This window comes from Brassica napus, chromosome C5, assembly GCF_020379485.1.
Source record: "Brassica napus cultivar Da-Ae chromosome C5, Da-Ae, whole genome shotgun sequence".
NCBI classification, from domain to species: domain Eukaryota; kingdom Viridiplantae; phylum Streptophyta; class Magnoliopsida; order Brassicales; family Brassicaceae; genus Brassica; species Brassica napus.
In genome coordinates, this window is record NC_063448.1 from 21,617,433 (window position 1) to 21,636,039 (window position 18,607).

Consider the following 18,607-nt stretch of genomic DNA (forward strand, 5'->3'; position numbering starts at 1 on the left):
CGTAAACGTAACTAGGACTTTACGACGAAACCTCCGTTACGACGAGCGTTTAACAACGAAACGCGTATCGATGTTAATTCGTCGTAAAGCCCCTATTACGACGAATTTACAACGAATACCGCCCTCGTAAAAAATATGTTTTCTTGTAGTGTCTATCTTATTATTTATGAAGTGATTTTGTTGATTTGTCATGTTCTCCAAGATTTTAATTAATTTGTTTATTTGTCATATTTTTATTAGGTTTTAGCTAAATCATTGATTTATTATTTATTTTTAGCGAAGTCACTAATTTATTAATTTTAAAAAATACCCTTAATGAATCTTATATATGTTAAAAAAGAATTTTATTTTAATAATATTAAATTTATATGTTATATATTAAAAATTTAGTTAGTTTTTTTTATTTGTCATATTTTTATTAGGTTTTAGATTTTTAGCTAGGTTATTGATTTATTATTATTTTCTAACTGATTCGCTAATTTTTTTAATTAAAACAATATAATACCCTTGATGAATTTTATATATAAATAAAACAAATTTTATTTCAATCATAAAAAATTTATATGTTATATTAAATATTAAATAATAGATTCTGAGTAATAAAATAAAATTATCAAAAATTAAAAAAATAAGATATTCTTATATATTGTGTTACTATCTGAAACAATATTTTTATTATAAAAGTTAAAAATTAAGATACAAAATAAATTATAATTAAATATTAGTCAGCAAAAAACACTTATATAAAGATATTTTCTAAACTATTTTTAGATATGAGTGTTTAAAAAATTTAACGCAATAATAAGCATATATTTTGATAAAAAATATTTGACATATATAAATATTTTGATGTTTGATTTAACCACCTGAAAACATAAATAATAACTTATTATGCTGGTTTTAGATTAATAAGACATAAACTTATAAGTATTGATAAGAAAATTATGCCGGCACATGCGGACAAAACACCTAGTTGAATAGTGAAACGCCACACTGTTGAGCAAGTAAACCGAAGTTAAAATCATTAAGATACCAAAATTCAAAGCTTATCTATATGTTATGACATAAGTTGTGTGTTTTCTGTTTTGAAAATTAGAATAGCATTCCTCAACTTATCAATGATATTTTGAAGGAATAAAAAACACAACTTATGTCATAACATATGTCAGAGACGCATAGGCCACATATTTAGAGAGTAGTATCTCAGACTATATGTTGACCTGACCCAATATTGAATCCATCTTCCCCACAAGTAGAACCTTTTTTTCTTGGAGCCACAAATTTGTTCAAGAAACCCCTAGCCTCTTATCTCCTTCGTTATATATAATATCAATACACTAGGGGTATTCCGTCGCGTATTTCGGACGTTGTTTTCTCTTTTAAATTCCATTAGTTTCATTTTCATATGTTAGTTGTTAGTCCAATTGAGTCTGAATTATTAATTCTTGTCAATTTAAATTTGAGGGTTGTGAACTAATTATTGATTTTATGAGTACATGTTAGTAGATTTTATGATGTCATGTCAATGCGTTTCTGATTCTTGCTGAGTGAATATGATAAATTTTTTTACTTATGGGTTAGATGCAGTTTTTTGGTTTACGTATGTATTAAAGATTTTATTTATTTCTTTAATTTTAGGAGTCAGTACAGAAGAAAATAATAATTTATTTTAAAAGTAAAGGAATAAATAAATTAAAGATTTTTTTTATTCACGATAGAAGAAATGTAAAATCCGGTTTGTCTTTAAAAAGCAAAGGAAACAATGACATATTTTATTTGGATCTATTAGCAATGTAATCAACAAATTTCTCATGCATAGATGATTTATGTTTTGGAGGTCGCAACTTCTGGGGGGTTTGAGTCTGGCCATATTCTTTAGATATATGTCCTCCGGCTGAATATGATAGACAATGAGGGGTTTTTTTTTCCTCCAGCAACGCTTGGACGTAAGTAGTGTGTGTTCCCAGAAAGAAGCATTATCCCGACCTCCAGCCAAGAGCACGACAAATGAGATAATATGGTCCCCACACAACCCCAACCAAAGAAGTTGTTACAGAATAAACTTGTATCTCAGTTTTTCAAAACACTCAAATTAGGTTAAATTCTTTAGTTTACACGTTGAGCAATACAAAGGATTGAATTTGTTTTGTATTATTATTAGATGGCATTAGCGAAAGTAGGTTATTTGTTTACTGAAAATTTTGCTGAGAATTAAAAGAACAAAATATTCTAAATAAATGCAACAACAAAAAAAGAAAGAAAGAAAGAAATTTTCTCTATCTATCCAAAAGGTATTCACTCTTGTTGTCTCAGAGTTGCTCTTTGAGCTTTTATTACATCAAATTTGCTCTGTAAATTTTTCCTTTGGTTAAACTCACGGAACAGTTTGATGATATGAAGTTTCTTTCTATTCAGATTGAGTTTGATTCTTGTGGTTCCAGTACCCAGTTTGTGGTTCGGGTCGAGAGCTTCAATGGCCTGTAGAGAGATGATTACATTGTGTAAAGAGTAAAGCTCCTTCAACATGTTCTACAGAAGAAGAGTTGGTCCTAAACATTTACCTGAAGCAGGCTTCACACAAAGTGTATAGTGGCTCTTGCGGAACCTGTATGGAGATAGTGAAGCCCTTTAGCGCATATCTCAAGCTTTTGTCTCCAGCGTTCAGATGGTCCTTAAGCGTTCCCTTTTCCATACTCATACACAACGATCATCTTGCTGTCCTCGTTGCAATGCCTTATTAAAGAAACAAAATGCATGCGTCTGAACTGAGACAACATTTTGATCTATGTCCTGAATTTCTTCGATGTGAAGCTATATCGATCTGATTACTATTTTTGTGTTTGAATTTTTTTTAAAAAGACATTACATTCTGTATTTGGAGATACTCACGGTAGAAACAAATTGATTGATTCTGGTGAGATACCATGTAATAAGAAAGCTTTCTTTCCTCGTTTGCACTTTATCTCAGGAACGCTGCATCAAAACAAAAGAGGACCGTTCGATCCAATTAATATTTTTAATATATTCAGTCATCAGTGCAAGAGCAGAGAAGTTGGTTTCAAACCTTTGGATATGGCACCAACGCAAGTGAAAGTAATTGTTGGTCAAGAAACGCACTAACATATGGGTTACGTGAAAGTGGTCACCTGTGGGGCGATATGATATAAGCATTTAGCTCAGACAGTGTTAACGTTTCGATCTTCTTAACACCACCATACCGAGACCAACCTTGTGGTGACTAACTCTGTACATGATTTATAACATGAAGACATGGAAATTATTTTCACAGTAACAAAGGCTATAACTCCTTACATTGTGAGATAACTTTGGCTGGCAACACTCTCATGGTCAAAAAAGAAATGTGTTCCTGGGGTAGCATTTTGAAAAAAAAAGGTCTAAAATAACAGATGAGTGTTAGAAATGGTTACCTCCAACTAATTTAGGGTTGATATTGGTGGCTACAGCGACCTTTGGTTCCACACCTGACATTACTAATTCCCAAGGTTTTGAAAACCGGACCGGACCGGCCGGTCGGACCGGTTCGACCGTGACTCGTTAAGTAAGCCGAGTCCGGTTCGGTTCGGTTCAAAACCCGGATTAGATAAAAACCAGAAAAATCGGTTCAGAACCGGCGAAACCAGTAACCCGGGTCGACACTAAAATCCGGTTCTAGTACATTTTAAATTTTAATTAGGGTTTTATATTAGCCTAATCCTTGATAATACTTAATAGCCGTCCTTTTTTTAATAATTTCTCCAAAAAAACCCCAAACATCTTCTCTTTGTCTCTCGTACACCATCCTCTCATCATCTGAATTTTCCATGGTTATAAGATTTTGGGACTGCACAATTGTAAGAAAAAGTAAATATCGTTTGATTCACTGATTCTCTTTAACCGCAAGATTTGATATAACAATATTAATGTATTATTCTTTTGTTCAACGTTCAGTACATCAAAAAGATGACATAGCTTGGAGACATGTAACAGAACGCACTGAGCAGAATGGAAAGAGAAATTTGATTTGTGACTTTTGTCGGAAAGAGAGCGGAGGTGGAGGCATTAAGATGAAATGATACCACTGAATAAGTTTGAGATATTTTATCATTCTTCAACAGATTTTTTTAAATTTAATTTGTCATGTATTCATTTAGTTCATTATGTATTCAAGATTCAGTTGTTCTATTTCTATTTTTGATACTATTTATAGATATTATTCATTAGATGATTATATATATATATAATAAATAAAAAACCCGGCTCGACCGGTTGAACCGGTCAGACCAGTGAACCAGTGAGTACGCCGAGTCGGTATCCGGTCCGGTTTTTAAAACATTGCTAATTCCTCATCGGAGCTCCGCAAGGTTGTCGAATACACTTATGCATGCGATTCTGTCACAGTCGGATGTTAAAAATTAAATGTCATTTTGCAACCTTATAGCTTCCACCTTTCCACAGATGAAAATAGCAAAAAATGTAGAGAAAATTGAATAAAAATTAATACCACTACACAAAGTTATAGATTTTTATCATGACATTCATCACATAATAAAATGTTTTTAAAGTTTGATACAGAGAAAACTAAGGGTTAAGAGAAAGTGTTTTCCTTTACCAAGCTTCTTCCTCTGCTCTGTACCAAAGATAAATAAAGTTGTATATATTAAATTGGAGCCACAGTTCCTAAAATTAGATATCTCAGAATAGCAGGAAGTAGTCAACAACACAGAGAATGAACATTTTCCTTAACCACACACAGACTTAGTACTTCAGGGAAGCCTGTTAACTAAACCTGAAGATGTAAGCTAGATGTCATGTAAACGATGTATATTGTGCGCGACCTGTGTACGACTAAGATCATGTGAACCAAAGTAGGATAGTCATGAATCAATCAGCTCACCGTAAACAAAAAACGACTAAGATCATGTGATGGAAAATAAGTCATAGCAAAATACTAACAAAGAAACATGTTAGTTTATCTGAAAACTTGAGTTTTTTTCTTGGATGCAGTCAGAACCTCGTAAGAACAACTAAAATCTAGTCAATTCAACAACAAAAATACCGTTAATAAACACCAAAAACAAAAAAAAAAATATAATTATGGAGAAATCAAACGGAATAAAGTGATGCGTTTTACTACATATGTAGAACGAATGAGCTTGGATATCCCATTGACTACCAAAAACTCATCATAGGAATCAAACTCCACAGAGAAAATAAAATAAAAATCAAACTGCAAAAAAGGACTACAGTTTCTAAAATCCAAAAAAAAAAAAAAAAAAAAATGGAGTTAATAAATTAACTGAACATGCAAGATAGATTAATAGCCAAATTAGATTCTCTTGTCCTGCACATACCCTATTACAATATTGAAAGCAGATCAAGTACAGTGGAGAAGCCGCACCTTTTGCTGGTTTCTCAAATCGCAGGCTAATATATGTCTTCGCTTATTTCCATACAAAAAAAAGAAAAACCATAGAGAACTCAATCAGTTAGAAGTAATCACCATGAGCATAGCCTAAAAATCAACACAAAAATGACAGGGAAATCAATTCTACAAAATCAGTAGATAATATTTACTCAATACCCAGGTAAAAAAGAAAGGGATACATCATGAAGACATACTATCTGCCATTTCACTTTCTTCAACTTCCTGAAGAGCCGTAGCGTAAGCTTCATCATCTGAATAAGCTTCAAAGAATACCATTCGCCTCCCATCTTGGAATTGAGCACAAACACAGGAAAGGGTTTCGATGGAAGGAGGATTGTAGAGTGGATCTATTGTCGGATTTCTAGTTAGGGCTTTAAGGAAATCAAAGTGAGAGACCGTTCGGAAGGAGATAAGCGAGGTGATGGAGATTAATGGTTTGATTAATGTGGAGCAGAGACGAAAACTGAAACGTTACACTGGCTTTGATCGGAGTTTGAATCATGAGATCCAAAGAGGCACAACAAATGGTCAAGAAGCTTAGTTAAAAGATTAGTGACACGTGGCTGTTTTTGCCCCATGCTCTGATGCTGATGTGGAAGTGTGAGAAGACAGATATGTCAACTTTATTTATAAAGATGTTTACATTTTATAGTATCCAAATTTGTTATTTGCCCACATTGATTTGTATGTCCAGCACTTGGTTGTACTAGCTGATGAAGAGTAACCCTGACAAAAGAGAGTGGACAGAATCGAGAAAACGAATACTTTAAAAGGCCATGTATCAAAACAGGCCCACTACAGAAAAAGAACCCTAGGGACTAAATACATAAACTCCATTAGCACAGCTACTCCTTTTCGCCTCCGTCGCTCATCCTCAAGTCCCCCTTGTAATTCAGGTTTGTTCATCTCTTTCGATCCGAAAGTATACATGTCTTTGTAAAAATATCTATCAAACATAACACTAGATCAACGAGCGTTGTTCGGTCTCTTTCCTTATACCAGTTGATGTCTTAGTGAATCGGGAATCATATTATTGTATCAATATAAAGTTACGTTTTTTTTTAATTGCTGAATCTTTGTGGGTTTTAAGCAGTTGATCTGTTGTGATCTGCTTTGTATCCAGTGAAAAAGGTTCGAGCTTTAGAGAATAATGGCTGCCTTCCCCAACCTTAACTCTGACGCTGGATTGAAGAAGCTCGACGAGCATCTTCTCACTCGCAGTTACATCACTGGGTATGTTGTGAACATATCTAATGATACGTTTAGATCGTAAAGTCTCCACCTTTTTGCGAACTATAAGAGTAACAATTCGTTTCCTTTGTGTTAACAGGTACCAGGCTTCCAAGGATGATATCACTGTCTTTACTGCTCTTGATAAGCCACCAACCTCACAGTATGTGAACGCTTCTCGTTGGTACAACCACATCGATGCCCTCTTGAGGATCTCGTAAGTTCCATCGTTGTTCCCACTTGTGTTTTAGATTTCCAGTCTGGACTTGTCTTAATGTTTGTGTCTTTATGTATAGTGGTGTGTCTGCTGAAGGAAGCGGTGTCATTGTTGAGGGATCAGCCCCAGTTGTGGAAGAGGCTGTTGCTACTCCCCCTGCAGCTGATTCTAAGGTACTTGAGACTGTTTCTGTTCTCTGTCTCATAATGTCTCTTTGTGATTGTAAATCAGTGAGCCTCATTGTAGGATGCTGCTGATGAAGAGGATGATGATGATGTTGACCTTTTCGGAGAGGAGACCGAGGAGGAAAAGAAGGCTGCTGAGGAGAGAGCCGCTTCTGTGAAAGCATCAACAAAGAAGAAGGAATGTAAGTTTTTGTTTTGTCATTACACTTGTGGTTTGGTTACATAAGATGGTATGTCTTGGATTCTAATTGGTTTCTGTTTTTTTTTTTCTCTTCATTAGCTGGAAAGTCATCGGTTTTGATTGATATCAAGCCGTGGGATGATGAGACTGACATGAAGAAGCTAGAGGAAGCTGTGAGATCCATCCAGATGGAAGGATTATTCTGGGGTGCGTCCAAGCTTGTCCCGGTTGGTTATGGTATCAAGAAGCTGCAGATCATGTGCACCATTGTTGACGACCTTGTGTCCGTTGACACCATGATTGAAGAGCAGCTCACCGTCGAACCAATCAATGAGTTTGTCCAGAGCTGTGACATTGTTGCTTTCAACAAAATCTGTGAGTTTCTTGAATCCTTTCCTTAATTCTTTAAAAGCTACGATTTGTTTAATAAGCTGTGTAATTAACTCACTGTTGAATGTTAATGTAGGAGGATTGCTTTGCTTCAAGGAAGCGCTCGTGCAATCTGATTATTGTTTCCAAGTTTCTTGTGGACTCATGTTTTTGATTTTGCTATGGTTTGCCGTATCTTCTGTTTAATTTTGATATTTAATGAAGAAGACAATTTTTGTTATTTGCTTGTAGTTTCTACTTTCCAACAAATGTCAAATGAGTTGAGTTTACTAAACTAGATACAATATCCACGCCAGGGGAGTAATATAAATTTGGTTTAGTAATTCATTAAAATGGAAAAATGGAACAGACGGTACTGTGTACACAGCCTCACCAGAGCATCTCTAGAAAGACGTAGTAGTGATCTGAGGAATAGCTTGAAGATAAAAAGAAACCTCTGAAGGGTTTTTATAGTTTGTCATGGTACCTTTTTATCTGTAAGAGTGATAAAATTGGTTATATTTTGGTTTCTTATGTATCCACAAAAGCACATGAAAGCCTAGTTTACTCTACACGCAAAGTAATGTAATAGTTTCAGTTCTTGTGTTATCTATCAGTCAAGAATTCAAAGTAACACAACGCATATAACGAGAGTCCTTTAGAGTGACAAGTCACACACATTCAAAGTCCAAACAAACAACAACAAATAGTTTGAGTTTACAATATTTTTTTTGACAGCAATAAGAACAAACAAAAACATCATAACGAATCTCTTTAATAACCAAGTTCTTGTTGTAACAAAAGGAAAAATCCCCACTAATTAAAAAAATAATCCCGGAAAGACCACACAACATTCTTTACATAACTAGAGATATCAAATGAGCAGGTTGGGCACATTTGAGCATGTTTATATGGACGTGCCTTTTATTGCTTGACAGTTTTGGTCAACACCCAAATAAGATTATGTCCAATTCAAATAACACCATATCCGAAAAGGACCATAATCAGTTGGACTGCCCGTATGGTCCAAACACCTATTTAGTATAATTAACCTATTTTTTATTGTAAAAGATGGAAATATACTAAATTTCATATATATCATAGGCTTAAACTTTATTATTTTGGAATTTGAATTTTTACGAGAAAATTTGATTTTGAGATTTTTGTGATTTTGATGAAAAATATGACTTTCGGTTTTCGGAAAACGTGATTTTGCGGTTTTGACCGAGAAAATGTAATTTTAACGGAAAATTGCGATTTTACAGTTTTAGCTGAAAAACACGATTTTATGGTTTTGATGGGGAAAATACAATTTTTACGGGAAAATACGATTTTTCGGTTTTGGCGAAAACTCGATTTTATGATTTTGATAAGACAAATTAAAATTGTAATTTTTTTTCCTAATTTCCTAAACCTAGATATTTTAGCTATTTGGACTGCCCAATGTCCAAATGGTCTTGCCCGGTTTTGTCCATGAGCCCAATTGGACACGGCCGTCCATCGACAACCCGCCCATTTGACATCCCTATATAGGGGTGGGCATTTTACCCGATATCCAAAGCCGCACTTGAACCCGATCCGAAAAACCCGAACCGAAATCCGAACCGAAGTAGCAAAATATCCAAACGGGTATTGAATTAGGAGAGATTGGATATCCGAACTCGAATAGATATCCGAAGATAACCGAACATATGTATAATTAACCTTATATTTCTAGTTTACATCTCTCATTTTATGTAAAATATTTATATTGATACTACACATACTTTAAGTTTATATGATATACATACAATTACGGAGAAAATGATTTCTTACTCAATTAAAATGCATGTCAATTTTTTTTTTTCAAGCATTACAAAAAGTTACATCCAAAATTTATAAACAATAACCAAATTAATGTCTTTTTAGTTTCAAAATGTTATGTCTAAATCTATTAACCAATCAATCTATTAAAAATAAAAAAATAGTTAAGCGAAAATTATATTTTTAAATACAAGAAATTTGAGAAATGAAAAAAATTAACTTTTTTTTTCAAAATCTAAATATCCGAACCTGATCCGAAATAACCGAATCCGAACTAAAAATACCCGAACCCGACCCAAAGTATAGAAATACCCGAACCCGACCCGAAATATAGAAATAACCGAATGCGAACTAAAAATACCCGAACCCGACCCGAAGTACAGAAATACCCGAACGGGTTCTACACCTCTGTACCAAAATACCCGAAAATCCGAAATATCCGACCCGAACCCGAACCCGAATGGGTACCCGAGCGCCCACCCCTATCCTTTATACATAACGTCTTAATAAGATATTTTCCTATTTGTAATTATTTTGTTGTACAAGAATTTCCTTCCTAAGATTTCCTTTTTGCATGTATTAGAAATGTATAAATACCTTTCTCTAGAGGTGAAAGAGAAATAATACACAACATTCTTTACCTCGATCGATATTACACCTTGTATCCCAGGTTTGTTGTTGTTCTTCCTCAGTTTATTTCGTTTGATAAATCGCTCTTATTGATTAGGAACCCTAGATCAAGGTGTCTTCTTCCTTTCCTTCACTTATGTCCTAGTAATTCGTTGTTTCTTATGCATAGTTAGGGTTTTAGTAGTTGATATGTTTTGTTCTGCTTTTATATATCAGTGAAAAGATTTGCGCTTCAGAAATAATGGCGGCTATCCCCGAGCTTAAAGAAGCTTGACGATTATCTTCTCACTCGCAATTACCTTACAGGGTAAGTTGTCTTGCATATTATAATAAGAATAGATCATAAATCTCTTAACCTCTTAAGAACAATAAAAGTAACAACTAGTTTCCTTTGTCTATGTTTCAAATCCCCCATCTTCACAGTATGTGAACTCATCTCGCTTGTACAACCACATTGTTGCCCTCTCGAGGACCTCGTAAGCTCTTATCATTGTCTTGTATTGTTTATCAGATGTTCTTGTTTGGATTCTTCTAATAATTTTATTTCCTTATATAACTTGTCTCTCTATTTATAGTGGTGTCTCTGATGAAAGAAGTGGGGTCAGTGTTTTTGGATCATCCCCAATCACAGACGGGGCCGTTGCTACTCTCCCTGCAGCTGATTCGAAGGTACTCTATATTGTTTCTATTTACTTTTCTTATAATGTCTTTTTTTTTTTAATATATTTTATATATCAGGGAGACTAATAGATATGTGCTTAATTGTAGGATTTTGATAGTAATGAAGAGGGTGACGATGATGTTGACCTTTTTGGAGAGGAGACGGAAGAGGAAAAGAAGACAACTGAAGAGAGATCAGTTTCTGTCAAGGCATCTACAAAGAAGAAGGAATGTAAGTTTGGTTTTGTCTTTATACTTGTGATTTACTTAAGATGGTATGTCTTGGATTCTAATCGATTTATGTTTGTCTTTATCAGCTGGGAAGTCATCAGTTTTGATTGATATCAAGCCTTGGGATGATGAGACTGACATGAAGAAGCTAGAGGAAGCTGTGAGATCCATTCTGATGGAAGGACTATTTTGGGGAGCATCAAAGCTTGTCCCGGTTGGTTATGGAATCAAGAAGTTGCAGATCATGTGCACCATAGTTGACGACCTTGTGTCTGTTGACACCATGATTGAAGAGCAGCTCACGGTCGAACCAATCAATGAGTACGTCCAGAGTTGCGACATTGTTGCCTTCAACAAGACTTGAAAGAAGTCTCTCTGTGTTTATGCAGTCTGGTTCTTAGTCTATATTTTGATTTACTATTGCTTTTGCGTTATTTTTCATGAAGTTGTATTCCATCTAATCTCAAATACAAGTTGAAGTTACTATACTAGATATATATATCCGTAGGAAGAATATAAAATTGTTTTAATGAAAATTATCACAACTGTTTAAGATATATATATATATGTGTCAACAACATAAAATGCTACATAAACAAACTTATCTTAAAGGTGTTTGATTGATAACTTTGGGCCCTGTTCCCTCGATTCTCAATGAACAACCATTATCTTTCGTTTTCCTCGGGCACTTGTGTAGATGGTGTGTTTATGGTGAAGCAACTTTCTTCAAGAAGAAGGGCAACAGAACCCTGGATTCCCTTCAAAAGATTTGAGATGAGAGAAGAGAGTTAAGTCAACTGGGTTGCTTATTCTTACGAAAGAGAGGCCGAGAGTATGGAGATCAACTAACTTTTGAAAGTAGGAATCATCTCTGCTCCAAAAATGGTTAGTCACTTAGTCCCAAGGTCTAAAGTCTAGAGCTTATAAAAAGAACTCTCAAGGTTATTTCAAATGAACCAGTGAGGTGATTGTTACTCAAAGCAAGGGGAGAAGAACAGAAGATTATGACTCCAGAGAAGTGATTAAAAGAAATGTTGAAAGGTTCTGTAAAGATGGGGATACATTACAGGTGAGCTTGTTGGGTTTAGTTAGGTTTCAGCACTGCACCATCTTCCTTCGCAAGCAAAATTTGCAAAGCGATAAAAATAAATAAACTAAACACTTGAAAATTTTGAATTATATAGTTGGGAACTATTCAACGAAAGTATCTTCAAAAGTAAAGAAAATCATGATCAAAACTTTCAACTTTAAGAGAAAAAAAAAAAAAAGAGACTGATTTGTGAACTCTTCTGTCTGGCATTAAGATTCAATATCAGAATCAGAAGAGAGATAATCATCTGCCTTAAGACTTGGAATAGAATCATCATCAGATTCATCCAAGGACTCTCGTTTCTTAACAACTACTGCTTCCTCCATGATACTATCCTTAACCGCTAAACCCTCTCCCTCTCGAGTCTCGCTCACTACTTGTCGATAAACTTCTTCCGGAACCATATCATCTCTTTCTGACACATGTCCTAGAGATTCCTTAGGTGATTCAGGAACCTTCTTACGCACATCAGCTTGTTGAACATTCTCTGATCCAACAATATCTGTATGATCTTGGCCACTCAGAGAATCCACAGTGGCTAAATCGTTCCCACGTTTCAATCTTTTAGCCTCTTGGAGAGGTGAAATAGAGTCAACATTCCTCAGAATCTCGTTGTTAGAGGGAACATCCACGTTTGCCGTCCATTCCTTGAATAGATTATCACCATTATTCAGATTAGGTGTGTTGTGTTTTAGGCTGGCCAGAGAATTGCTTTCCGGGAACTGGTCGCCAAGTGATGGGAGACCGTCGAGTGGAAGGGCCCTAGGATGTATAACAACTTCAAGGGACATGAGAGCGTGAGCACAGAATCCAGCAACTTTCATCTCTCCCTCAGACTTACCTGTTCAAAGTCCAGCATCAAATATTTACAGTGTCTTAAACTTAGTTGTGTAGTGTAACTCATGCCAACAACATTTAGTTTACCTGTTTGGAAAAGCTCAAACCCTTCAGCGAAGTATGCAGGGCGTGCTCTTGATGGAGAAACGAGGGATGCCAAAAAGGCTCGGAGTGCTGCAACCTGAAACTCAACTAGATCTGCGGTCGACTTATTTGGTAGATGATGGTAGGTTTCAGCATTGGCCCATCTTCCTTCACAAGCATTTCCCGCTGTCATCATTAGAAGCTTATCGACACGTTCTCTCCAGCTATCCGATCTCAATGCACCACCCTGAAACCCGAAAGAAAAGAAGAAACATGGTGATTATGAGTTGGATTCAATAACTACGCCACAAGAGTCTTAACTACTAATAAGTATTCAACAGTAATAAGTTAAAAGACGCTTACAGTTGTGAGAAGAGTTTCTAGGGCCTCCAGAGCTGCTATCTTCAATGAGTGATTGTGAGGGACTCCCACTTCAAAAGCAGCATTCTCTGCCTCCACTCCTGTATTAGTTGACTGCTTTCTCTTTTTACTGCCAGCCTTGAGAACAGCTCTCGGGTTTGTGCTGGAAACCACATCAGATCCTTGTACAGTTTTCGGGTCTAGATCCACAGAGGCATTAGAGACAACTTCGTTTGCCAGTTGCATTGCCATTCCTGGTCAGAGAAGTATGTTATAGCAGAAATGATCTTTATTTTCATCACCTCAACCTGAGAATGAAACAAAGGGAAGATCTTGTGACTTTTACCTAGACCCATGGATTTGAGCAAGGTTTTGGTGATTGTGTATAGCTTTATCCTCAGTTCTGGCAATAAACATTTCTTGAAGTAACTGCTAACAAGTCTCACCACAGATGCAGCATATGGTAAAAGTTGGCTGCAAAATGAATCATCACAGATGATGTAGTTTAGTTCCTACGGCACAGAACATTGTATATATACAAGTTTTGGCCAAAAGATGTAACATACCAGATTAGATTGAAATAATAGCTTCAGCTACTAGAGAGAATGTCAAAGAGAGCGGTTTACCTGCGGATACTTTTAATGGTAGTACGCAAGAGTTCCAGAGCCGAAGAATGCAAAGTGGGAAGCTCTGCACAAACCAACTCTTGTTGGATCCCTGTCATGAAAGGTGACATGGCTTTTGGTAGAGAGCCGTTCACCCCCAGCACTCGCTCAACGAGGGATACTAACGAGGCAACTGGAATGTTAAGCTGAAGGTTGAAAGAAAGAATATCAGAATCTTTCAGAAGTAAATAGGCATGATTGAGTTACATAGTAGCACACATCAAACGAGCAGTAAGGAGTCCTGCTAAGCAGAAATCCAAAATCAAGAGGCATCTTAAATGATCCAACAGATAAAAAAAAGAAGAAACCGCACTACCTTGCATTTGTAGGAGCTAGTTAGCATCACTGAGCAGCAGTACATAAGTGCAGAAACTCTGGATACAATCAACTGTTCAGAGTTCCACGCTGCATCATCCAAAATCCCGTTTTGACCTCCCAAGGGCAAAGGAGCGTCTCTTCCAGGAGGAGCCAATCGTTGCATTGCTTTTTTCCCTGTTGTTTCTGCAGTACATGTCACAAAATTCTATCAAGAACACTATAGCCTCACACAAACAAACAAAACAAAAACAAAGAAATTAATAAATTACCTTCTTCTAGACCTTGAAAAAAGTTATTTAAATGAACGTTTATAGATATCAACAGCTTCTGCATCATCAAGGACCAGCTAGCAGTATCTCCTTTATTAGCTTTGGGGAGCAATGCTAGAAAGTGCGCAAGTTTCTATGGTTGAGATAGATAGAAAGAAAGAAGTGGGCATTGTTAATAGAGAAAAAGACAAAAATAGCACTAAATCAAGTTTTTGTTCCCAAACTAGCAATCAAAGTCAAAAGTCACAAAAATAGCACTTAATGTTTTATCAAAAGTCACAAACTTAGGGTTTAGAGTTAAAGGGTGGGGTTTAGGATTTAGGGTTTAGGGTTTAGAGTTTAGGGTTTAGAATTTAGGGTTTAGGGTTTAGAGTTTAGGGTTTAGAGTTTAGAGTTTAGGGTTTAGGGTTTAGAGTTTAGGGTTTAGGGTTTAGAATTGAGAAATGAGGTTTTGGGGATAAGATATAAACTTAGAAAGATGCTATTTTGGTCATTTTAGTTTCTGAGTGCTATTTTTGTGATATAAACTTAGAAATGGGCTATTTTGGACATTTGGCCTTGTTAATACTTTCACTGCTCTATTAATGGAAAATAATGAATGAGAGATTGTATAAAACGATGAATACCTTTAATAAACTAGAACTGGTTTTCGCAGAAAATATTTTAGAGGCAATAGCTTCTTCAACCTGCAAGGAATAAACTCAATAAAACAGCAAGACAATACCAAATCACCAACTGAGAAGCGAATAGAGCTGACCGTGTCATAACTACTGTGGAAGGCAGCAGGAAACAAGATAACAATTGTACTCAGCAGATTGACAATGCCTTCCTGCACATCCAAAAAAATTCAAACTGAGGATTCTAGTAATCAATGTTGCTAGAAAGAGAAATTCAAGTCCTTGAACATGGCACTTACCCATAGTGCTTCTGAAGAATCTTCTTCCATTAGTTTAATGATTGGCAGGATTACTTTTGCAGCGTGTGAAACAGCTTCTTTCTTCGTATTCGCAAATCTAGACAGCCTGATACCATTACATACATAACCTTACCAGTGTAAATAACTACAGGTTTCTAATCAACTATCAAACAAAACAAAACAAAACAAAACAAAAAACATTTCTTACAGACCTTGTAAGGAGATCAGATATTGAAGTACACGAAGCCACTCGAATAATTCTAGAACTTTCAGGATTCTGCTCAACACAAATACAAATAACCATTAGAAGATTGAACAAAACCTCACCATAGAGCAAGCCATAAGCATACCTTGATATGTGAGAGTAAACTGTTGAACCAAACAGAGTAAGAACTAAAGAAACGGTCCGAGCTGCATTCTTGGCAAGTCACTCCCATCAAAACGATACCCACCCATGATTTATCTGGCTATAGCAACAAACAAACCAATATCAAAATTTGTTTTAAACACGAAAGTCTCTAACTTTATCTTTCAATTACTGTTTAAGACAGAGTTTGTACCATGTCTGAAGAAACCAGAGCCAGAAACCTCTCAACCCATTCATCAACGGCTGATTTCGACTTAGCTTGAAGCTTCTGGTCCTCAGATAAGAGCTTGTGGGTGGAGATAGTGGATACAACCTTGGAGAGTGATTGGAAGTCGACGAGAGGCTGCTTCTCGTTGGGGACATAGTCGGACAGAAGGTTTCTGAGAATCTTGGGCTTTAGTCTATTGTCGCACATGTCGTCGAAACGCTCAAACGACGACATTGAAGATGTGAGGATCTGAGAGAGCGAGAAAGGGTTTATGGAGATTAGGGTTTTGTTTTGTTTTGAAGACCCTAAACTATTGTACAATAGCAAGCCAGGCCCGAATCTTTTAGAAACACACACAAAACCCCTCATTTTAACTAGAAATAAAATAGTGCAGTTCCATAACGTAAACCGTCTCGGTTTAACTCCAAACTCTTTCGATAACAATTCCCTTGACTTTTTGTCTCCCTGAACTTCTCCATCTGGATCGACCGGATTATGCAATTAGAGCATCTTTAGTGATGGATCTCTCACATTTAGTTTTTCAGCAATTTTATATTAACTTGAGATTTTACCGCGCGTAGCGCGGTTTATTTTTCTATAAAATTTATATCTCAAACTTCAAAGTTTAAAATAGACCGAGTCTATTTTGGTGTTTATATTAAATCATTTTATTTTATTTTGGATAAATTAGAGTGAAATGGTTTTGGAAAAAATAATAATTTTTTTGGTAGGAATATTATTAATTTTTATTTTATATGTAAACATAGTTTAAGTTTCTATTAAGATTTTAGCGATCATGTTAAAAGATTTATTAAAAATTCAAATACTCTATTTATGAAAAATATTAATATTTTCTATTATTTTATGTATATCATATTGTTTTTGTACATCATGTGATTGCATTTTTAATTATTATTTGAAGAATAGGTAATTAGCCTTATTTCATATATATATATATATATATATATATATATATAATTTTTTTCATAAATGTGTAATCATTTTGAATATTTAAATATGTAAATTTGATGACTAATGAAAATGATTCAATAAATCTTTAAAATTTTGAAGCTATAATTTGCTTGGTAATTATTTTGTAATTATTTATTTAATATAAAAATGTGAAACTTTTAGGAAATTCAATATTAATGATTCCATGTTTAGATACTACGTAAGAGTACTTTGGGTAGATTGCATTACATATATTAGTCATTTGTATTGTGTAGAAAAATTATAACTTTGCAATATTGTTTGTATGTCAGAGTGGAAACATATTTTCATTGTTCTTAAGTTAATTATTAAACAGCTTAAGATGGAGTTGGAATAGAGAAAAGCATGGAAATTTGATAAATTTGTAAAGACTTCTCTAAATGGATCAATAGGTGATTCTCTAACCTAAATTGGTTTTTACACAAACTTATTTTGTAGATCATTATAAATAAATGATGGACAATTCTAACAGTATATTGATATACTGGAGGTAACAATTAAAAAAAAATCTTTGTAATGTGACTTACTCTTTACTAAGCATAATCAAAAGCTATAAATAACTTATTAAATTCATAATTTTTCATCTTATAGTTTTTCATATATATATATATGTTGATTTTTATTTCATATTGACAAATATTATTTTTAAGAATTTTAACTATTTTAAGATTTATTTTGTTTCTTCATGGTAGTTTAATTTTTATGTTGATTTACATAATATCATTCTAAATATCAATTTAGTACCTTTTAAATAGTTTAAAATTTTGATTCTTTAGATATTTATATCCATTTTTAAATGATAGGAAAATTTTATTATTTCTAAAACTTAACTTAAAATATTGGCGATGTTAAATTTGTAAAGAGGTAGCATAGACATCAATCTAACTTTTAGGTCACTTTTATCATGTTAGTATTTTATACTACTAATTTATATTTTGACAAATATGAATTCTTAGAAGATTTATGTCTTTCTAAGACATCATCTTCTCTTTTAATTGATTTTGTTAAAACAATTCTTAAATCTTTTATATTTAATGGCAGTTTATTATATCTTAATATTTAATTAAAATAATATATATTAATTTTTCAAATAATTAGCCTTGATATTAATTTTTTCTTGTAGGAACTTTTTGTTAGTTATTTTATACTGATTTTAACTTACCTTTTTTGAGAAATTGATTTTAACTTTATTGTGACATAATAAAATTTTGAAAGTTTTACATTGAAGATATATTTTTATGTTAGTTAAACTTTGATGTTTATTTTCCAAAATTTAGTATAAATATCAAAATTTAATTGTTTTTAGTTTATTTTTATGTTGATTTTCATTTTGTTTTGAAAGATATGGAAGATCTAATGTTTTAAAATGCAATTACAGTGCTGACTAAAAATATCTAATTGGTTATTTATAATTCTATGTGAATAACTTAAATGCTAATTGCTTTTAATTTTTATTAGTATAGAATCAGGTCACTGAGTTTTAAGATTTTTTTTTCGGGGATAATTTATTTGGATTATGTGTGTGAGATGTTTCAAAGTCTATAAAGATATTGTTTGCATAAATATGTAAAG

At 34.2% G+C, this 18,607-nt stretch overlaps 2 protein-coding genes, 1 long non-coding RNA gene and 1 pseudogene across 4 annotated transcripts; 2 read left to right on the top strand and 2 right to left on the bottom strand.

Moving 5' to 3' along the window:
- Positions 1 to 1,442: 1,442 nt before the first annotated feature.
- LOC125587735 lies at positions 1,443 to 5,902 on the bottom strand. The gene is made up of 3 exons (XR_007324054.1): positions 3,429 to 5,902; positions 3,065 to 3,244; positions 1,443 to 2,973 (listed from the first exon to the last, which is right to left on the bottom strand). It is a non-coding gene; the product is annotated as an uncharacterized LOC125587735 (long non-coding RNA).
- Positions 5,903 to 6,138: 236 nt separating this feature from the next.
- On the top strand, positions 6,139 to 7,848 carry LOC106372073 (elongation factor 1-delta 1-like). Of its 2 annotated transcripts, none has more exons than XM_013812202.3 (7): positions 6,139 to 6,321; positions 6,549 to 6,658; positions 6,756 to 6,872; positions 6,952 to 7,045; positions 7,119 to 7,239; positions 7,338 to 7,613; positions 7,705 to 7,848. In XM_013812202.3, coding segments are annotated over exons 2-7 (693 nt in total). In that variant the 5' UTR covers positions 6,139 to 6,321; positions 6,549 to 6,575; the 3' UTR covers positions 7,707 to 7,848. The 2 variants fall into 2 exon arrangements, with proteins under 2 accessions (XP_013667656.1, XP_022559461.1); XM_022703740.2 differs by having other exon boundaries at positions 6,252 to 6,321; positions 6,519 to 6,658.
- A 2,022-nt stretch (positions 7,849 to 9,870) lies between these two features.
- LOC106369857 lies at positions 9,871 to 12,079 on the top strand (annotated as a pseudogene).
- A 2-nt stretch (positions 12,080 to 12,081) lies between these two features.
- Positions 12,082 to 16,313, bottom strand: LOC106372072 (proline-, glutamic acid- and leucine-rich protein 1). Its single transcript, XM_013812201.3, has 13 exons — positions 16,031 to 16,313; positions 15,821 to 15,937; positions 15,683 to 15,747; positions 15,471 to 15,576; positions 15,312 to 15,383; positions 15,181 to 15,240; positions 14,555 to 14,687; positions 14,284 to 14,468; positions 13,929 to 14,113; positions 13,649 to 13,776; positions 13,306 to 13,556; positions 12,946 to 13,189; positions 12,082 to 12,862 (listed from the first exon to the last, which is right to left on the bottom strand). Exons 1-13 carry the CDS (start codon positions 16,277 to 16,279, stop codon positions 12,231 to 12,233), a joined length of 2,427 nt encoding a protein of 808 aa, XP_013667655.1. The 5' UTR covers positions 16,280 to 16,313; the 3' UTR covers positions 12,082 to 12,230.
- Between the last annotated feature and the right edge of the window lie 2,294 nt (positions 16,314 to 18,607).